Source organism: Lytechinus variegatus, chromosome 5, assembly GCF_018143015.1.
Source record: "Lytechinus variegatus isolate NC3 chromosome 5, Lvar_3.0, whole genome shotgun sequence".
In the NCBI taxonomy this organism is placed as follows: domain Eukaryota; kingdom Metazoa; phylum Echinodermata; class Echinoidea; order Temnopleuroida; family Toxopneustidae; genus Lytechinus; species Lytechinus variegatus.
Genome location: NC_054744.1, coordinates 16,885,050 through 16,901,058, shown reverse-complemented (window position 1 = coordinate 16,901,058; position 16,009 = coordinate 16,885,050). Strand labels below are relative to the sequence as shown.

The 16,009-nt window shown below is 36.6% G+C and overlaps 2 protein-coding genes and 1 pseudogene across 2 annotated transcripts; 2 read left to right on the top strand and 1 right to left on the bottom strand.

The window, feature by feature from the left end:
• On the top strand, positions 1-6,404 carry LOC121414786. The gene is made up of 4 exons (XM_041607843.1): positions 1-308; positions 2,582-2,732; positions 4,488-4,603; positions 5,404-6,404. The coding sequence occupies exons 1-4, from the start codon at positions 243-245 to the stop codon at positions 5,722-5,724; spliced, it is 654 nt and encodes a 217-aa protein (XP_041463777.1). The 5' UTR covers positions 1-242; the 3' UTR covers positions 5,725-6,404.
• Positions 6,405-7,415: 1,011 nt separating this feature from the next.
• Positions 7,416-8,717, top strand: LOC121414914. The gene has a single exon (XM_041607960.1). It carries the CDS (start codon positions 7,416-7,418, stop codon positions 8,715-8,717), a length of 1,302 nt encoding a protein of 433 aa, XP_041463894.1.
• Positions 8,718-10,413: 1,696 nt separating this feature from the next.
• On the bottom strand, positions 10,414-15,154 carry LOC121415589 (annotated as a pseudogene).
• Positions 15,155-16,009: the final 855 nt, after the last annotated feature.

Below are 16,009 nucleotides of genomic sequence, written 5' to 3'. Positions count from 1 at the left end.
TAAGTTCAACAATTAGATCCAAGTTTACAACCATCAAACTAGTCTTTATAAAAGCCATGGTTAAAGTCACCCCAAACAGAAAATACTTAACATTAAATCATTCAAATTGAAAGAAAACTAAATGCAAATATTTGTATGGCTTTATCTCTAAGTGGAATTTTGTGATCGTCTAATAGATTATTTTCTCATTCAATTTCTTACAGCTGAAAAAGTCAAGATATACTCTTGAGCAGTTGCAATGTATGTGCGACTTTGTGCGGATCAATCACACACGATTGTTTGGTCAACCTTTGTCGCCATGTGAAAGGGTAAGATATACAGTATGGAAGCTAAATTTAAAAACTGCACAAATTTTAATTGCTACCATTTTTATTATATGCCTGTCCTAGACGGGACGTATCACGGTATCACACTCGTTGTCCGTCTGTTAACTTTACCTTGTAACGTGGTAACTACATGTTCCATGTTGCAGGATGGCGCATTATGTGTTCACCTTAGCAACACTCTTGTTTGTATTTAGAGATGGGTTTCATTGCTTTTTTTTTTGGTAGTCCTTGGCCCCGTCTTACAAAGAGTTAGGATTGATTTGATCTATCGTAACTCTATGGAAATCCATCAGTGTCTTAATTAATCTATGAAAAACGTGCACAATGTCCTCTGTATACAAAGAGAAGCGCAGTGAATTTTCACGAAAACAATGAATGCTTGAATATACATCATAGCTAGAAAATGTTTTGAACAAACATGAATAATGGATGTCGACATTGCTGGCTGTCCATAATTGCGGTCGATCGGATCAATCACAACTCTTTGTAAGATGGGGTTCAGGGCCCTGTTGTACAAAGAGTTATGATTAATCCAATCCATCACAACTATGGAAAGCCAGCAAAGTCAACATATGAAATGCATGTTTGTTAAAAAAAATTCTAGATATGAATCCATATCCATAAATTCATTGATTTATTGATAATATGGGGTGTTGTACAAAGGACATTTTGCAAATTCCCTGTAGAAAAAAATATGACACTGATGGATTTCCATAGAGTTACGATAGGTCGGATCAATCGCGAGTATTTGTACAACAGGGCCCAGGATCCTGTCTTACTAATAGTTACGATTGATCCCATCAATGATAACTCTATGGAAATCCATCAGTATCATAATTATTTCTACATAAAATTTTCAAAATGTCCTTAGTAAACAAATGTGAACACACCAAATCGTCAAGAAAGCAATGAATTTATGTAATTTTTGTCATATCTAGAAAACATTTTGAACATTCATGCATTTTAAATGCTGAATTTGCTGGCTGTCCATAGTTGTGATTGATTGGATTAATCACAACTCTTTGTAACACATTTTGATGAATATTTGTGATAAAGAGAAGAAGCTTTCCCTTAGCAGATTTTCTTTTATTATTTTTTATACCTAACATAATATATTTGGCATCCTTGAATGTAATGGCAAATAAATGCTATCAAAGGACAAGTCCACCCCAACAACAACTTAATGTGATTGAAACGAGAAAAATTCAACACGCATAACACTGAAAATTTCATCAAAATCAGATTTAAAATAAAAAAGTTATGGCATTTTAAAGTTTCTCTTCATTTCACAAAACAGTTATATGCACATCTCAGTCAGTATGCCTGGTACCTGGCAGGATTGTATTCCTTGAAACGCAGTGCGCGTAACAGCTGCACTGCTAAAGCCAGGGTAATTATGCTGCATATACTATAGAGCGCTTAGAGACTTCTGACAAAGTAAGTATTAAGCGCTATATAAGCAAGTATAATTATGCAAATGAGGGAACTGATGACATCACTCACTATTTCTTTTGTATTTTATTATGTGAAATATGAAATATTTTTTATTTCCTTGTCATTGTCACGTGAAATGAAGTTTCATTCCTCCCTGAACACGTGGAATTCCATCATTTTAACATTTTGTGCTTCAGGCAAGTAGGTCCTAATCATCAAATTCATAGAAATTGAAAAATTGTTTAATTCAAACAATAAAAAATCAAAAGAAATAGTGAGTGAGTGACATCATCGACTCTCTCATTTGGATGTGGCTGGCTCGTTCATATAACTATTTTGTTAAAAATGAGCGAAACTTTGAAATGTAACTTTCTTATTTTATATCCGATTTCGATGAAATTTTTAGCATTGTGCTGGTCTGATTTTTCTCTATTGATTCAAATCAACATTTTTCTGAGGTGGACTTCACCTTTAAATCTCACCTTATTATGGTTTCATCTTGATTGAGTACTAAAAGATGTGGGTTTGATTCCCAGCCATGGCATGTTTTCCTTCTGCAAGAAATTTACCTACATTGTGCTTCACTCAACATAGGTGAGGCTGGTCGAGTAAAATACCCCACCCCCACCCCTTCCCTAATGGCAAAACCTGGACTAGCCCCTTGAAGTCAGCACTGCTGCTACAGTATAGTGAGTAACATATTGGAGGTGAGACTGCCAGTCTGACATGTTCCACTTGTAAAATACATATTTACTTAAGAGTGTCAATTTAGTTTACTGCAAGAAAAACTATTTTTTGGTCTGTTTGCATTTCAAATAAAGGTTGCTGAAACAAGGAGAAAGGCATGGGAGGAGCTGTCAGAGCAGCTAGCGGCTCTTGGCTGTCCAGGCCGCACAGCCTCCAACCTCAGGCAGTCCTGGAGTGATTTGAAGAAAAAAGCCAACGAATATGCCAGGCAAAGAAATAAGACTGGTACGTATTTTCATTCATTTTAAAAGTAAAGAATTAAGTTTAATATATCAACTTAAGCTTTAAGAGATCTATGACCGTTCATCTAGTTATTTTTTTTAGAAGATATGTCATGCTAATCATTCAATAGCTATTTTTATGCCTCTGTCAATTGTAGGTGGATGCAGGGAGGCGGGCTGGATTTTGGGTTGTCTCATTTTTCTGGCCTTGTTGATTTCTTTATTGTGATAAGAAAAGAAATTTTAACTTCCAATTTTTTGTAAGTATGCATATAGCCGGCAGTCTTTTTTTTTGGGGGGGATGGGAGATATCAAGGTTAAAGGTTAAGTTTTTGAAATGTCAATGTCATAACTTAGATAGTATATGGACCTAGTTCATGAAAATGAAATAAGGGTAATCAAATATTTCTGAACATTCTGCCTGAGTTTCAGGTCACATGACTAAGGTCAAAGGTCATTTAGGGTCAATAAACTTTGATGGGGGTGGGTATTTGTTGAATTACCATCATAACTTAAAAGTAAATGGGCCTGGTTCATAAAACTATAGAGTAATCAAGTATCACTGATCATCCTGTGTGAATTTCAGTTCAAGCGACAATGGTCAAAGGTCATCTATGGTCAATAAACTTTGGCCATGTTGGGGATAATTGTTAAATTGATGTCATAACTTTGAAAGTTTATGGATATAGTTTATGAAATATGGATTTCATGAAAACCATTACTGTGTATAAAATGAGACTAAGTTAGTATTATTATATTAATGATTTAACTTAAAACTTGCCAAATGTATATAGGAGTTCTAATTTTTAGCTCATCCGGCCCAAAGGGCAAGATGAGCTTGTGCCGTGGCGTGGCGTCCGTCGTCTGTCGTCCGTCCACAATTTCAAAATGCTACTCCTTCGCCATTTCAAGTCCGATTTCAATTCTGTTTGCTTTATATGATAGCACTAGGTGGGGCAGTCAAAAATTCTACTCAGAATTTTTAAAGTCATTAAATATGCTAATTTATACGCATTTTTCAAAATTCACATAAAATGCTACTTATTTATTTGTTGACTGATTTTGAGTTTTTTGCTTCCATCTGGTAGAGCTTCATGAGGTTTACCAATCTTGTACGCAGAATTTTGAAATTTTGACTAGAACAATTTTTATGCTAATTTATTCGAAATTAATTTATTCATATTTTCAAAATTTCACATAAAATGCTTTTTCTTCTTCAATTGTTGACCGATTTTTACTTTTTTTCTTCTTCCATCTTGTAGAACCTTATGAGGTTCACCAAACTTATACACAGTTTTTGCAATTTTCAGTAGAAAATTACTTATGCTAATTTATGCGAAATGTATTCATAAATCACAGAAAATGCCTCATTTATTTGTTGACAGATTTTGATTTTTTTTCTTCCATCTGGTAGAACTGCATGGGGTTCACCAAACTTGTACACAAAATTTTGAAATTTCATCTGGAAAATTATTCTAATTTATGCAAAATTTATTCAGAAATCACAAAAAGTGTTTTTTATTCTTCATTTGTTGATCAATTTAAATTTTGTTTGCTTTATATGATAGCATCAATGTGGTGATACAAAATTTAAACATAGAATTTTGAAACTCATTGAATCTGCTATTTATTCATATATTTTCAAAACTCACAGAAATTACTTATTTGTTGATTGATTTTGGTTATTTTTGTTCCATCTGAGAGCAAATAATTACAATTTATAATTATGTAACGTTATTGATTTTTGTTAAATCTTCAGGAGGAGGAACGTGCAAAATTAAGCCAAAAATGGAAATGATCTTGGCAGCGATGCAGGACAAAGCAGTTTATGGGATCCGGGGCATGGAGACCGAGACAGGGGCATCAGAGAAACCGGTTAGTTTAATAGAAAAGATTCAACAATCAAATAGATGACATTATGTGAAATTACATACATGCCTTGAAGAAGGATCATTTATTTTAATTCCAGCTATTCTTGAATTCAGGCATTAATTCAATGAGCATATTTGGATTGGATATTCTCCACGATTCTTCTCACATGGCTCTACTTGAGAATCTATTTTAAAGAGGACAATGAAAGGAAAGGGAAGGTGGTGCTTCAAGGTCATTTTAAATTGTCACCAATAGTAAAACCTTTTTATTTTTTTTGCAATGGGACATATGCACTGGATTACCACAGTTATTTCAAACACTCAGATAAGAAGAGCATTTGTTTCTCCCCAGATGAAATGATGTATAATGATTTAATTGTGTAAATATTCAAATTTTAGGGGAAAAAAAAGTTATTATATGCACTTTGCCAATAAAATGTCTATATTTTATTTGAATTTTTAATATGAATAGTGTTTCTTTTCCTTTACAAAACGTGAGAAAGACACTAGGATATTGTTTTTATAAATTTCAGTGTTCTTATGGATTGATGTGTAAAACTGAATAGGGGAATATAAAGGGAAGAAAGAAAGTGGGGAAAAAGAGGGGTTTGTTTATCTGATTTTTCTCCTTTCTCTGTTCAAATCATATTAATTCATCCTGGAATACCAATTTATATGAGCTTGGAATTGGGTTAAGATTTTGAAATGAAAAAAATGTTGAATCATAGTCCATTCCAATGTTCAATACGAAATGTTTAAATATGTAATTTAAGTCAAGTTTAATTTTCTTTTCTTGATGTGCAGCTATCACAAAATACGGCAGCCTGTGCCATGCTCGCTGAGATGGGGAATCCGGAGGAAGAGGAGGAGGTTGAGGAGGTGGTCGAGGAGACTGTGGTCAAGGAGGGGAGTCAAGGAGGTCATGCAGGACGCCAAGACGTCCAGCATAAGAGAAGGTGTTCTGTGCGGTATGACCAGCACACAGAATACCAGGAGCGTCTGTTGCAAGTTCAGCAGGAGACGCTCAGAACGCAGCAAGCTATGCTGCAAACATTTAATAACATCCATGATGTTTTTAAAGACATAAGAAATAGTTTGCAGCAGTTTGTTAATGGACATCAGTAGTGATTCTGGACAACTAGGCCCAAATTAAAAAGGTGGTTTTTAAAACCATCGGTTGAACCCATGGATGCAAGTTTCTTGTATGAATTATGTTTATTTGCCCTGCATAGTACTAAATATTCTATGCTGATGTGCGCTTTTGTCACAGTGCGCCAAATTAAATACCATGGTTAAGGACGCTACTTTTATTCATGAGTCCACTATTTGAAGAGTGGACTCATGGATAACCATGGCAACTGTCGTTAATTTGGCACACTGTGACAATAGAGAGTCTCAACCTTGGACCTTTTTTTAATAAACGTAATTTATACAGGAAGTCTGCGTAAACCATGGGTTCATCCGATGGTTTTATAACTTACCTTTGTGAATTTGGGCCTTTGTCTTTGAATCATTTTTGTTTGTATGTAACTACTGATTCCATTAACAACTACAATAGCTTGCCTGTTTTTTGAGTTACTCTTGCTGAAGTTTACAGCACACATCAACATTTTATTGGTATTCCACCTTTTCTTATGCTGTTCTCTTGGCCTCCTGCTAAAAGCTCTATACAGTATTATCATATGCAAAATGTTAATGTTAATTGGTAGAAATCCATACAACAATCTTCATAACATGGATATTGTTGGTCTCACAATATTTGTTCTTTTTATAAAGAAGCAAATCTTACATTTTAAAATAACCTGTGCTATACTAAATAGGTTCATTATTGCGGATTGAAATATTCGCTAGAGGGTATTCATTTGTCTCGCAATCTACTATGGTCAACAAGGAAATTCGTGATCACTCTCGCAAAAAGTGTTCACTGGCTTTCTAGGAAATTCGTGATCACTCTCGCAAAAAGTGTTCACTAGCTTACAATTTCACGAGCTAGCGATTATTTCAATCCGCAATAATGAACCTATTTAGTATTATTGAACGAACATATGGGCGCCCCGCCCTAAAGTTGACTCAAAGATACGAACGATGTAGTAAAAAGAAAGCTCGATTTTCCAACCACTTGACCTTTCTTGTGCATTGCATTAAAGCGTCAGTGGTTCCCAAAGACCTGCGGGTCAAACCTCCTATGAACACCAAAGGAGCAAGAAAGATAGCAGAAACGGCCGCCCTCCGTTTTCTGAAAGAACGCATCTTTCTTACTAGATGCACGATTGATTCGGCAAAGACGGAATACGAAACTTTGAAAGCCGATATCAAAGAGACTATGCAAGCCCAACATAGTACAGACATTCTGAAGGTTAATGAAAATATCTACGCAGATGTTTTCGCTAAATACAAGAAAAGGCAACAGGCTAAATTTGAAAAGTTGGTACAACCCAAATCAAAGAAGGTCACCGTCTCATTAGCGAATGAGGATAAATGGGTTGTTAACCTATCCTCGAGACAGATCACCTCCACCGAGGAGCAATTACTTAAGAAAGGCCTCGCCTTTGCCGTGTCACCCAAACAATTGCCCATGACCGAGATAGTAGCTAAGGTCGAAACCGCGGTCAAGCTTATTGATCCAGTTTCGGCCGATGCCGCACGAAAAGATGTAGATTCTATTCTACAGAGAGCACGTCCTCCGAAACCGAATTACCACAAGCGAGATGCGTGATGCTCTTAAGACACTCAAGAATGATGATAGCATCACAATCCTTCCTGCGGATAAGGGCAGTGCCACAATCATTCTAGATAGTACCTCCTACGAAGACAAAATGACCGAGCTTCTGAGCTGTGGTCTGTATAAAAATGCTAAAGAAAGACCCACAGATCGAATGTGTCGCAAACTGACCAGTACGTTACTGGCACTAAAGAAAGACAAAGTTCTAGATGAGGCTACATACAAAAAGATAAAGCCCACACAGAAACAGCCACCTAGAATTTACGGGTTGCCCAAAATACACAAACCCGGGATACCTCTCAGACCAATAGTTTCATGCATAGGTTCATTTGCCTATAACCTATCAAAGTACCTGGCGGACATCCTGTCCCCTCTCACTAACTGCTCAGAACACACGGTTTCCAACTCCAGTGAATTCGCTGAATTCACATCGAAGCAGACAATTAACGAACAAGAATCCATGATCTCTTTTGATGTAGTCTCCCTCTTCAATAACGTACCGATAGAGGGCGCATGCAGTACGGCCCTGCAACGCATGCAATCCGACCCCACATTATCAGAACGTACCACACTTATGCCTGAACAAATAGCCGATCTCCTCAAGTTCGTCCTCAGATCCACATATTTTCTGTACAGAGGCTCTTTCTATGAGCAAACAGAAGGAGCAGCAATGGGTAGCCCAGTCTCAGCGGTTGTGGCTAACCTATATATGGAAGGTTTTGAACAGAACGCTTTGCCCAAGTGTCCTTCCACATGCCGCCCACGGGTGTGGAAGAGATACGTCGATGACACTTTCATAATTGTAAATAATTCCGAAGCAGACAGCCTACTCGCATACATGAACAGCCAGCAACCGTCCATCCAGTTCACTCTGGAGACTGAACAAGGAGGGAAATTAGCATTCCTTGATATGCTAGTCCAAAGACACGAGGGCGGGAAACTTTCCACCTCTGTCTACCGCAAGCCCACTCATACAGACCTATACATACCATATGATTCTCATCACGACAAATCGGTCAAGAAGGGTCTTGTTAAATGCCTGTTCGACAGAGCAGCACGTATTATAACTCACCCGCCTGAACTCCCGAAAGAAAGAGCACACATACGTGTCCCCTTATACAGCAACGGCTACCCACGCCGTTTTATCAAGAACACTTTCAAGAAAAAACAACCACCAAGGGATCAGAAGGTTTTCAAAAACATAGATGGCCTTTCACAACAACTTAAACGCCGATTAGAAGGTCACGGTATCCGAACGGTTTTCCGCTCGGACACCACCATACACAAACAGCTTGTACACCCCAAAGACCCTATCCCTGATCACAGACGTGATGGCGTAGTATACAACATTCCTTGCCAGGGATGTGACGGGTCTTACATCGGAGAGACAGCCTGACCGATAGTTGAACGCATTTCTGAACACAAGCGCGATGTTCGGTTACAGCGAACCGACACATCCGCGGTGGCAGAACATGCTTGGGAGAAGCAACACCACCCAGATTGGGAGGGTGTACATTGCATTGCCAAAGAAAGACATTGGTATACACGCAGGATTAAGGAGGCTATTAGTATACATCTTTGTCCCAACAACTTCAACAGAGACAGCGGGATCGACATCCCCGATTTCTGGATGCGAACCATCCGACAGCACAATACCCCCTTACCTGGCAGTGCACGCCGACCCGATCGTTCCCGGCCCCAATCAAGGGACCGCTCAGCTAGTCAACCCCCGCCCACAGGAAACTAGCGAGCCCGCCAATTTTTTGGTCTCATTTGCATATTGCCGACCCACGGCGTATTTGCATATACCCCGGCTTATTTGCATAACTCCTGACCAATCGCACAACGGATCAGTGCCCACCTATTGTTCTCGCGTTCGTTTGTACGGTCTTGGAGGTTAGTATAAATAGAGTACGATATCAGATAATTTTCGTCACTTGATAAAGAGTTGCAGTGGCACTCGAAAGCTCGTGAACTTGTAAGCTAGTGTACACTTTTTGCGAGAGTGATCACAAATTTCCTAGAAAGCCAGTGAACACTTTTTGCGAGAGTGATCACGAATTTCCTTGTTGACCATAGTAGATTGCGAGACAAATGAATACCGTCTAGCGATTAACCTGTGCTATGTAATGTATTTATGATTCATCTTATCAACTCTTAACTTCAATACTTCATTTTTTCAGGAATTAATATAGAAATTATTTCCTTAGATGTTTTCATTATCTGGAGATTTTGTAGCAATGGAAGAAATAAGTAGACTGAAAACTTGATGAATATTGTTTAGAACTTGTAGTAAAGTCAACTTGAACTTTGGTAAATTAAAAAAAAACATACATTTAGCAAATATTATGTAAATGAGTACAAAAAATGACAAAGAATACATTCTTCTGAGTTGAGAATGTTAAACTTCAACTTTTATTCTCCTCTCAGTAGATAGAAGATAATGTTATTCATTCAATTCATTCAATTTGAATCATTGCCTTGCGATGCAACACAAACATTTTGGTGCTGAAATCTTTATCAGAATCCCTCTCTAAGAATAGTTCAATGTTCACTTATACATTTTCATAATCCAAATCTTAGTAAATTTCTCTATTATTCAACTCTGAAATATTTTTTTTTACTAAAGAAGTGACAAGTACAATAACATTTCCTCCAATATTATAACATCATTGATGTTTTTTTTTTCCCATTATCTTGTTCCAAAATGTGTGACTGCATCAAATTTTCAGTGTCACTCAAGACAAAAGCTCAAGTAAATCAGAGTGAGTAAAAATTAGCCATCCTTTCACTCTCAATCTTGATATCTGTGTTTAGCATATCGTAGGAACCCAGGTGACACTTGCTATATTGTGATGTTTCACAAATTACTTCTGATCATGTACACCAATGCTTTATATTCTAGGGTTATCCTAAGAGAATTAAATTGATTCTAGAGTTGATGCATAAACCAATTTTCATGGGATTCATGACCACATTCCATGTGATCCTTGCCTGTTGCATCTGATTCTCACAGCATATATGAAGGAATATATATTAAGATGATTTATAGGTATGCAGGTTTATGTTTTTCTTTCCTAATTTCATAATCAACCATTTGGAGGTATGATTTACTCTATCATTGGAATATTCAATACAGTAACAGAACCATTCAATATGATGCTCACTGTGTGAATCTTTCACCATGAAAATCAGGATCAAAATAGACGACATAGAAGGATACAGTATTTGCAAAAGTGCTTTCTGTATATATATATATATACTCCAAGAACATTTATGCATCTATGTTTGTATACGTATGAATAACAATTATTTTCATTGTCTCCAAAGGTGCACTTTTTGGTAAGATTTGTTGTCAATCATTATGGGGCATTGCTTGTGGCTACAACCTCTCATTCTTCATAGATCTTAGGCACATGTATATCTATTCACATTTACTTGTGTGGGTTTTGTCACTCAGCCAGTCCCAAACTCTACCACATGTTAAATAATAATTAGATCATTGTGTATATGGAGGTTTTGCCTTATGCTAGAAAAGACCAACAACCTAAGAGCAAAGTTGAAGTAAAGTTGGTGCCTTGAACATCAATGGTTTATGATTCAGAAGTTTTTAACTGGTCAAAACAATATGATTTGTCGTGAAATGATATAAATCAGAAATAAAGTGCAATTGTAAATACAATGCCATCAAACTAGTTACAATAACTGTAACACCTTTCCAATAAATATTTTGAAAAATGTCAATATAAAATAAAACGAAAGCAGGACATGGCTTTCAACTTAAACAGAGCAATGACAATGGGGAAAATGTGCATGGTTAATCCAAATCGGTTCAAGCAAAATAATCGTTTATAATTGCCTGTCTAACGGCAGCACCAGTGGGCTCATTTCCTTCTGGCTCGTGGGGATTGACATCTTCATCAACTTCCATGTGGTATTCTTGTTCTGGTTCTTTCAACTCCTTGCTTATATTAAAGAGAACACAACAAGCGATGATGATGTCGCTGGCCCTTTCTGGGGACATATTGATGCCACCACCCAACAAGCATCTGAATTTATTCTTGAGCTGCCCATTGACTTGCTCGATGAAAACCCGTGTCTTACAGTGTGCTCTGTGTGCAATAAAAGTAGATTTGGGAGCAAGTTACATGTAAAGTCAGATTTAAATTCCTTGTGAGGATTTCCCCTCCTACATAATGTAAAATGAAATATTCTCAATATCCTGCATATAGTATATGCAAAATTGAAATGAAATGAAAGACATGACACTTCAGTTTAAATGTCAAGTCCACTCACAAAAAAGTTGATTTAAATCAATAGAGAAATTTCAAACCAGAATAACGCTGAAAATTTGGTCAAAATTGTATATTATATAAGAAAGTTGTGACATATTAAAGTTTCGCTTATTTTTCACATAACAGTTCTATGCTCAACTCAGTGTTATGCAAATGAAAGAATTGATGATGTTAATCGCTTGCTATTTTATTTGTATTGTATTTAAATTATACAATATTTCTATTTTTCACAGATTTGACAATTAAAACGCTCTTGTTTGAACCACAAAATGGAAGACAAGAACACAAGACAATGGAATTCCCCATGTTCAGGGAGGAATGAAACTTTGTTTCACGTGATAATGAGTAGAAAATTGAAGTATTTCATATTCATGTAACGAAAAACACAATAGATGGTGATTGGGTGATGTCATCAGTTCCCTTATTTTCATACAAACCTTGATGTGCATAAAACTGTCTTGTGATTTTATTTTCAAAATTTTTTAAATGTCATAAATTTCTTATTTTAGATCTGTTTCTGATCAAATTTTCAGCGTTATAAGCATGATTTCCATCGTTATATTCAAATCAGCTTTTTGTTGGGGTTAACTTGTCCTTTAAGCTGCAAAAATTTATTTATTTCTGTTTTCTTTAGACAGGGTGGTCTCTTCAGTACATAAAAACTGCTTTTCGAGAGAGCCCTTTACGCTGCAAATTTGATCAATGTTGGGTGATAGGCTATTATATTTATCATTTCAGAAATGCTTTTATTTGTGTATTGATGAATGCAGTTTAGTGCTTAAATAATTAATTCATCTCTGATTTATATGTTATGCCAAATTTTATTTATTAATCTGCTGTATATATGTATATATGTAAATTTAAAAACATTCTATGTGTTTATCAAAACGACACATGATTGCTGAGCATTCATTGATAATTTTATACTTGAATATTATTAAAATTTATTCACCTGTTATATGCTCTTTCAGCATTGTTTTGTGGCTCTCGAACTGGTGTCATGAGCCATGGCTCCAGGCGATATCCTGCATCACCCAGCAGGATACCTTGCAGCTCGCCATCAGCAAACCGTCGTCCAATGGCACTGTTCTGTTGATTTAAAAGAAAAGGGACCTTGTCAATATTCACTTACATATTTCAATACACAAACAAGGGATACAGTCAGAGCTGCCAAGTAGTATGATTTTTCCGTATTTCATACGGAAATCAATTTAAAATACGGCAGTACGCTTTTTCATGATAAAATACGGGAAAAAACAAATTAGTTAGAGAAGAAAAGGTATTCCGTGTGTTGCTGCCCTCTACGTTCAATGAGTTATGCTTTCATCAAGGCTTTCCGATTAGAATTTTCGATATCCTGGCGAATCAATGCGGGTGACAAGTTCCGAGCGCACGCACGTAGTTTACAAGCGCAAAGCAGCGGCTGAAATCGCGATATTTTGCGACTGGTAAATACGTCTGTAAGGATGATGACGTCATCCAAGATGGCAACTTACGTTGTCCGACGGAAGGATTGAAGATGACGATGTTTCAATCATAATTTGAAACGAATTAGCCGTAACTGCGGTCTAAGGTACGATATTTCTGAATTTCATACATTTTTCCGTAAATATGGATGCAATTTCTTTTTCATAATGTGACATTTTATGATTTTATGTGCAAAAATACGATCGGAAAAAAACAGGTTTCCGTCGAATGTTAGATCTAACGTTACTGCTAATACGTTGTCTGTACGTACGGGCCTCCAAATTCTTCAGTCTATGTATTGGTGAGTCAGCCAACGCAGTTCAGCGGAACAACCAAAATCTAGACTGAAGCTTTCGGTCTCGTGTGCGACGGTGTGGGGCGCAAAATAATGTAAGAAGTGATCGAGCTTTGCCAGTATGCATGCATATTTATCTCATGGTAAAAATACAGATTTTTTGGTCAAAATACTGATTTTGGGGGATAAGAATACTGAAAATGCAAAATACAACTTGGCAGCTCTGATACAGTGACCATTGAATTCAAAATATGACTTGATTACAAATTCAGTTGTAAATTTATAATGAGTTCTTTGGTCTATCACTTATAACTGTTCTTAATAAATCATAAGTTTCCTGTATTATCTTGGATTGCAAATGAAATTATTTTAAATGTATTATTTGAGAATTGAATTGTTTGAAATAGGAGAAAGGGAGAGAGAATGGGTATACAAAAAAGAAAGGAGAGTATTAAGAAAGAGAAGTCTTGAGTTGTGGCTAATTTCATTGAGAAAAAAGTCACATTTAGGTTGGCTCCCTTCTATGAAAATACTACGAATACGATACCACATTTATTTATTGATGTAAGTGGCCCATAAAAGAAACATTTTAGAATTGTTATTCCCCCACCCCCTGTACAATAGATATATAGCTATCATATTGCATTGATATACGATGGTGGGGGGGGGGACATTTCTTGAATATAATTACCCTCAAGATGCGGCTGTCGTGGGTGCTTCCTGGCCATCTGGCGACGACATTCAGTAGTTTGTAGGTGTGGTCGCAAATTAACTGAACATTCAGTGATTTGCGACCCTTTCTGTTAACGTAGAGGTACTCGTCCCTCGCCAAGTGGAGCCCCCAACAGATTCACATGTGTTCCATCCACAGCACCAACCACATTCAGGAAATGGGCCAGTCCATAGAAGCCTACTTGATGCTCTCTCATGTCTTCCATTGACTGGGGGAACTTGATCACCTGTACATTTAATGAAATTTTTGGGAAAAAAACATTAAGGGTAGTGGGGGTGCATGTGTGCTGAGCTGAATGAAATGAAGACTGCATGATTTTGAAAATTGAGTCAAGGAACATGAGAGTTTATGATTTATTATCTATTTTAGTTTCATTCGGCGCAGGGTAGCCCTTTCAGTTACTTAACTGATTTACACAGGGGCATTGCATCATGATGAAAAACTTTATAAACAAAAAATTACATGCAATTAAAATAACATTGCAGAAAAGGTACAAATGAAAAAAGGGATCTATAAACTACAGCTTCAGCAGAAATTATTTTACATTTAGTTTCCAATACTTGAATGAGTATGGAATCCATAAATTATTAAAGTGGAGTATATTCCAGAGGGAATAATATTGAAGGTATTTCTACATGATTTAGTATTGGATATAGAGGGGCGTTTTAAGGGAGTTTGAAATGTAAGGTTCTGTGAATGATTTTCTCAAAGAGGTTGCATAGGCTTGTTCTGAGAACTTTGGGAAGCCAAAAATAACTAGATTAAAAAATAATGGATCTTATCTCCCAAAATGAAGCTGATTTCATATCTATGCAAGAGAAATCAGTTATCAATTATTATACTTGATTCTACAGTAATTATTTTACAATGTTTCATATTTTGATGTTATAATGTTTTATGAAAATTACCAATGTGGATAGGCCTATTTCAGAAATATATTTTTAAAAATTTTACCAAGAAATTTATAGCAACAAAAAATTGAAAATATGGTTTTACAAAATGTTATCATGAACTTTAGATAATGGTAGTGAGGAGGGGTAGTGTGACTTTTGAAACAATTTTGGAATGAATTAAAGGTGACCCCCCCTCCCCCCCATCGACCCCTATTTGACTGGTCATCATTGTCGGTGGATGCCCAAAAAAATTAGGGGGGGTCTACCTGAAATTTTGTGATGGACATATGAAAAAAATATTAGACAAGCAAAAAAAAGGTAATCAACCTAAATTTTAGGGGGGGCAGGAGACATTTTAAGGGGGGTTCACAGGAAACAAACCCCCACCCCCTATTAATTTATCCCTCTTTTTCTATCTCTTATTTTGTATGTCATTGTTCTTGGACAGCTTCATCCCAAGGAGTTATCAATTTTAAAGAAATAAACAGATCTTTAATCATGTTTTTTTAAGATCTTTCAATGGTTCTTCATATTCCCCCCCCCCCCCCAATTTTATTCTCTGTCAACTTGAAATTACCCGTGACAAAACCCCCACACAAAATTGATTTCCCTTGTGAGCTGGCGCCCTAGCTATATAGCACTTGCACAGCTACTGCCACTGGCCGAAAATTCCTGAATTTCAGTGCATGCATGACCATCATGATGCATGGTGTAGTTTGATTAAACAGGGCTGAGCTCACTCGTCAGCTGAGCTGTGCCGGGTCGGGAAGGAAAGAATATTTGAAGGTTACACCCTTTCCCAAATCATCAACCAGTTTAATGAAGTGACAAACTAACTGAGAATTCTCATTTTACATATTGGCTGTCATAGGTGAGATTGATATGTCAATCGTCGATTGATTTTGATAAGTGATCGAATGCGCTGTTCCAACTTTTTTTTGAGTGTGTGGGACTGGGCCGTAACGACGACCATCAATTTTTTCCTCCTGAAAAGTAAACCGAGTA

Coding starts and splice junctions, on each gene's coding strand:
- LOC121414786 (XM_041607843.1), top strand. CDS start 243: ATGTGCGACTTTGTGCGGATCAATCACACACGATTGTTTGGTCAACCT. Junction 2,733..4,487: donor CAGGCAAAGAAATAAGACTG/GTACGTATTTTC, acceptor TTAAATCTTCAG/GAGGAGGAACGTGCAAAATT. Junction 4,604..5,403: donor CAGGGGCATCAGAGAAACCG/GTTAGTTTAATA, acceptor CTTGATGTGCAG/CTATCACAAAATACGGCAGC.
- LOC121414914 (XM_041607960.1), top strand. CDS start 7,416: ATGACCGAGCTTCTGAGCTGTGGTCTGTATAAAAATGCTAAAGAAAGA.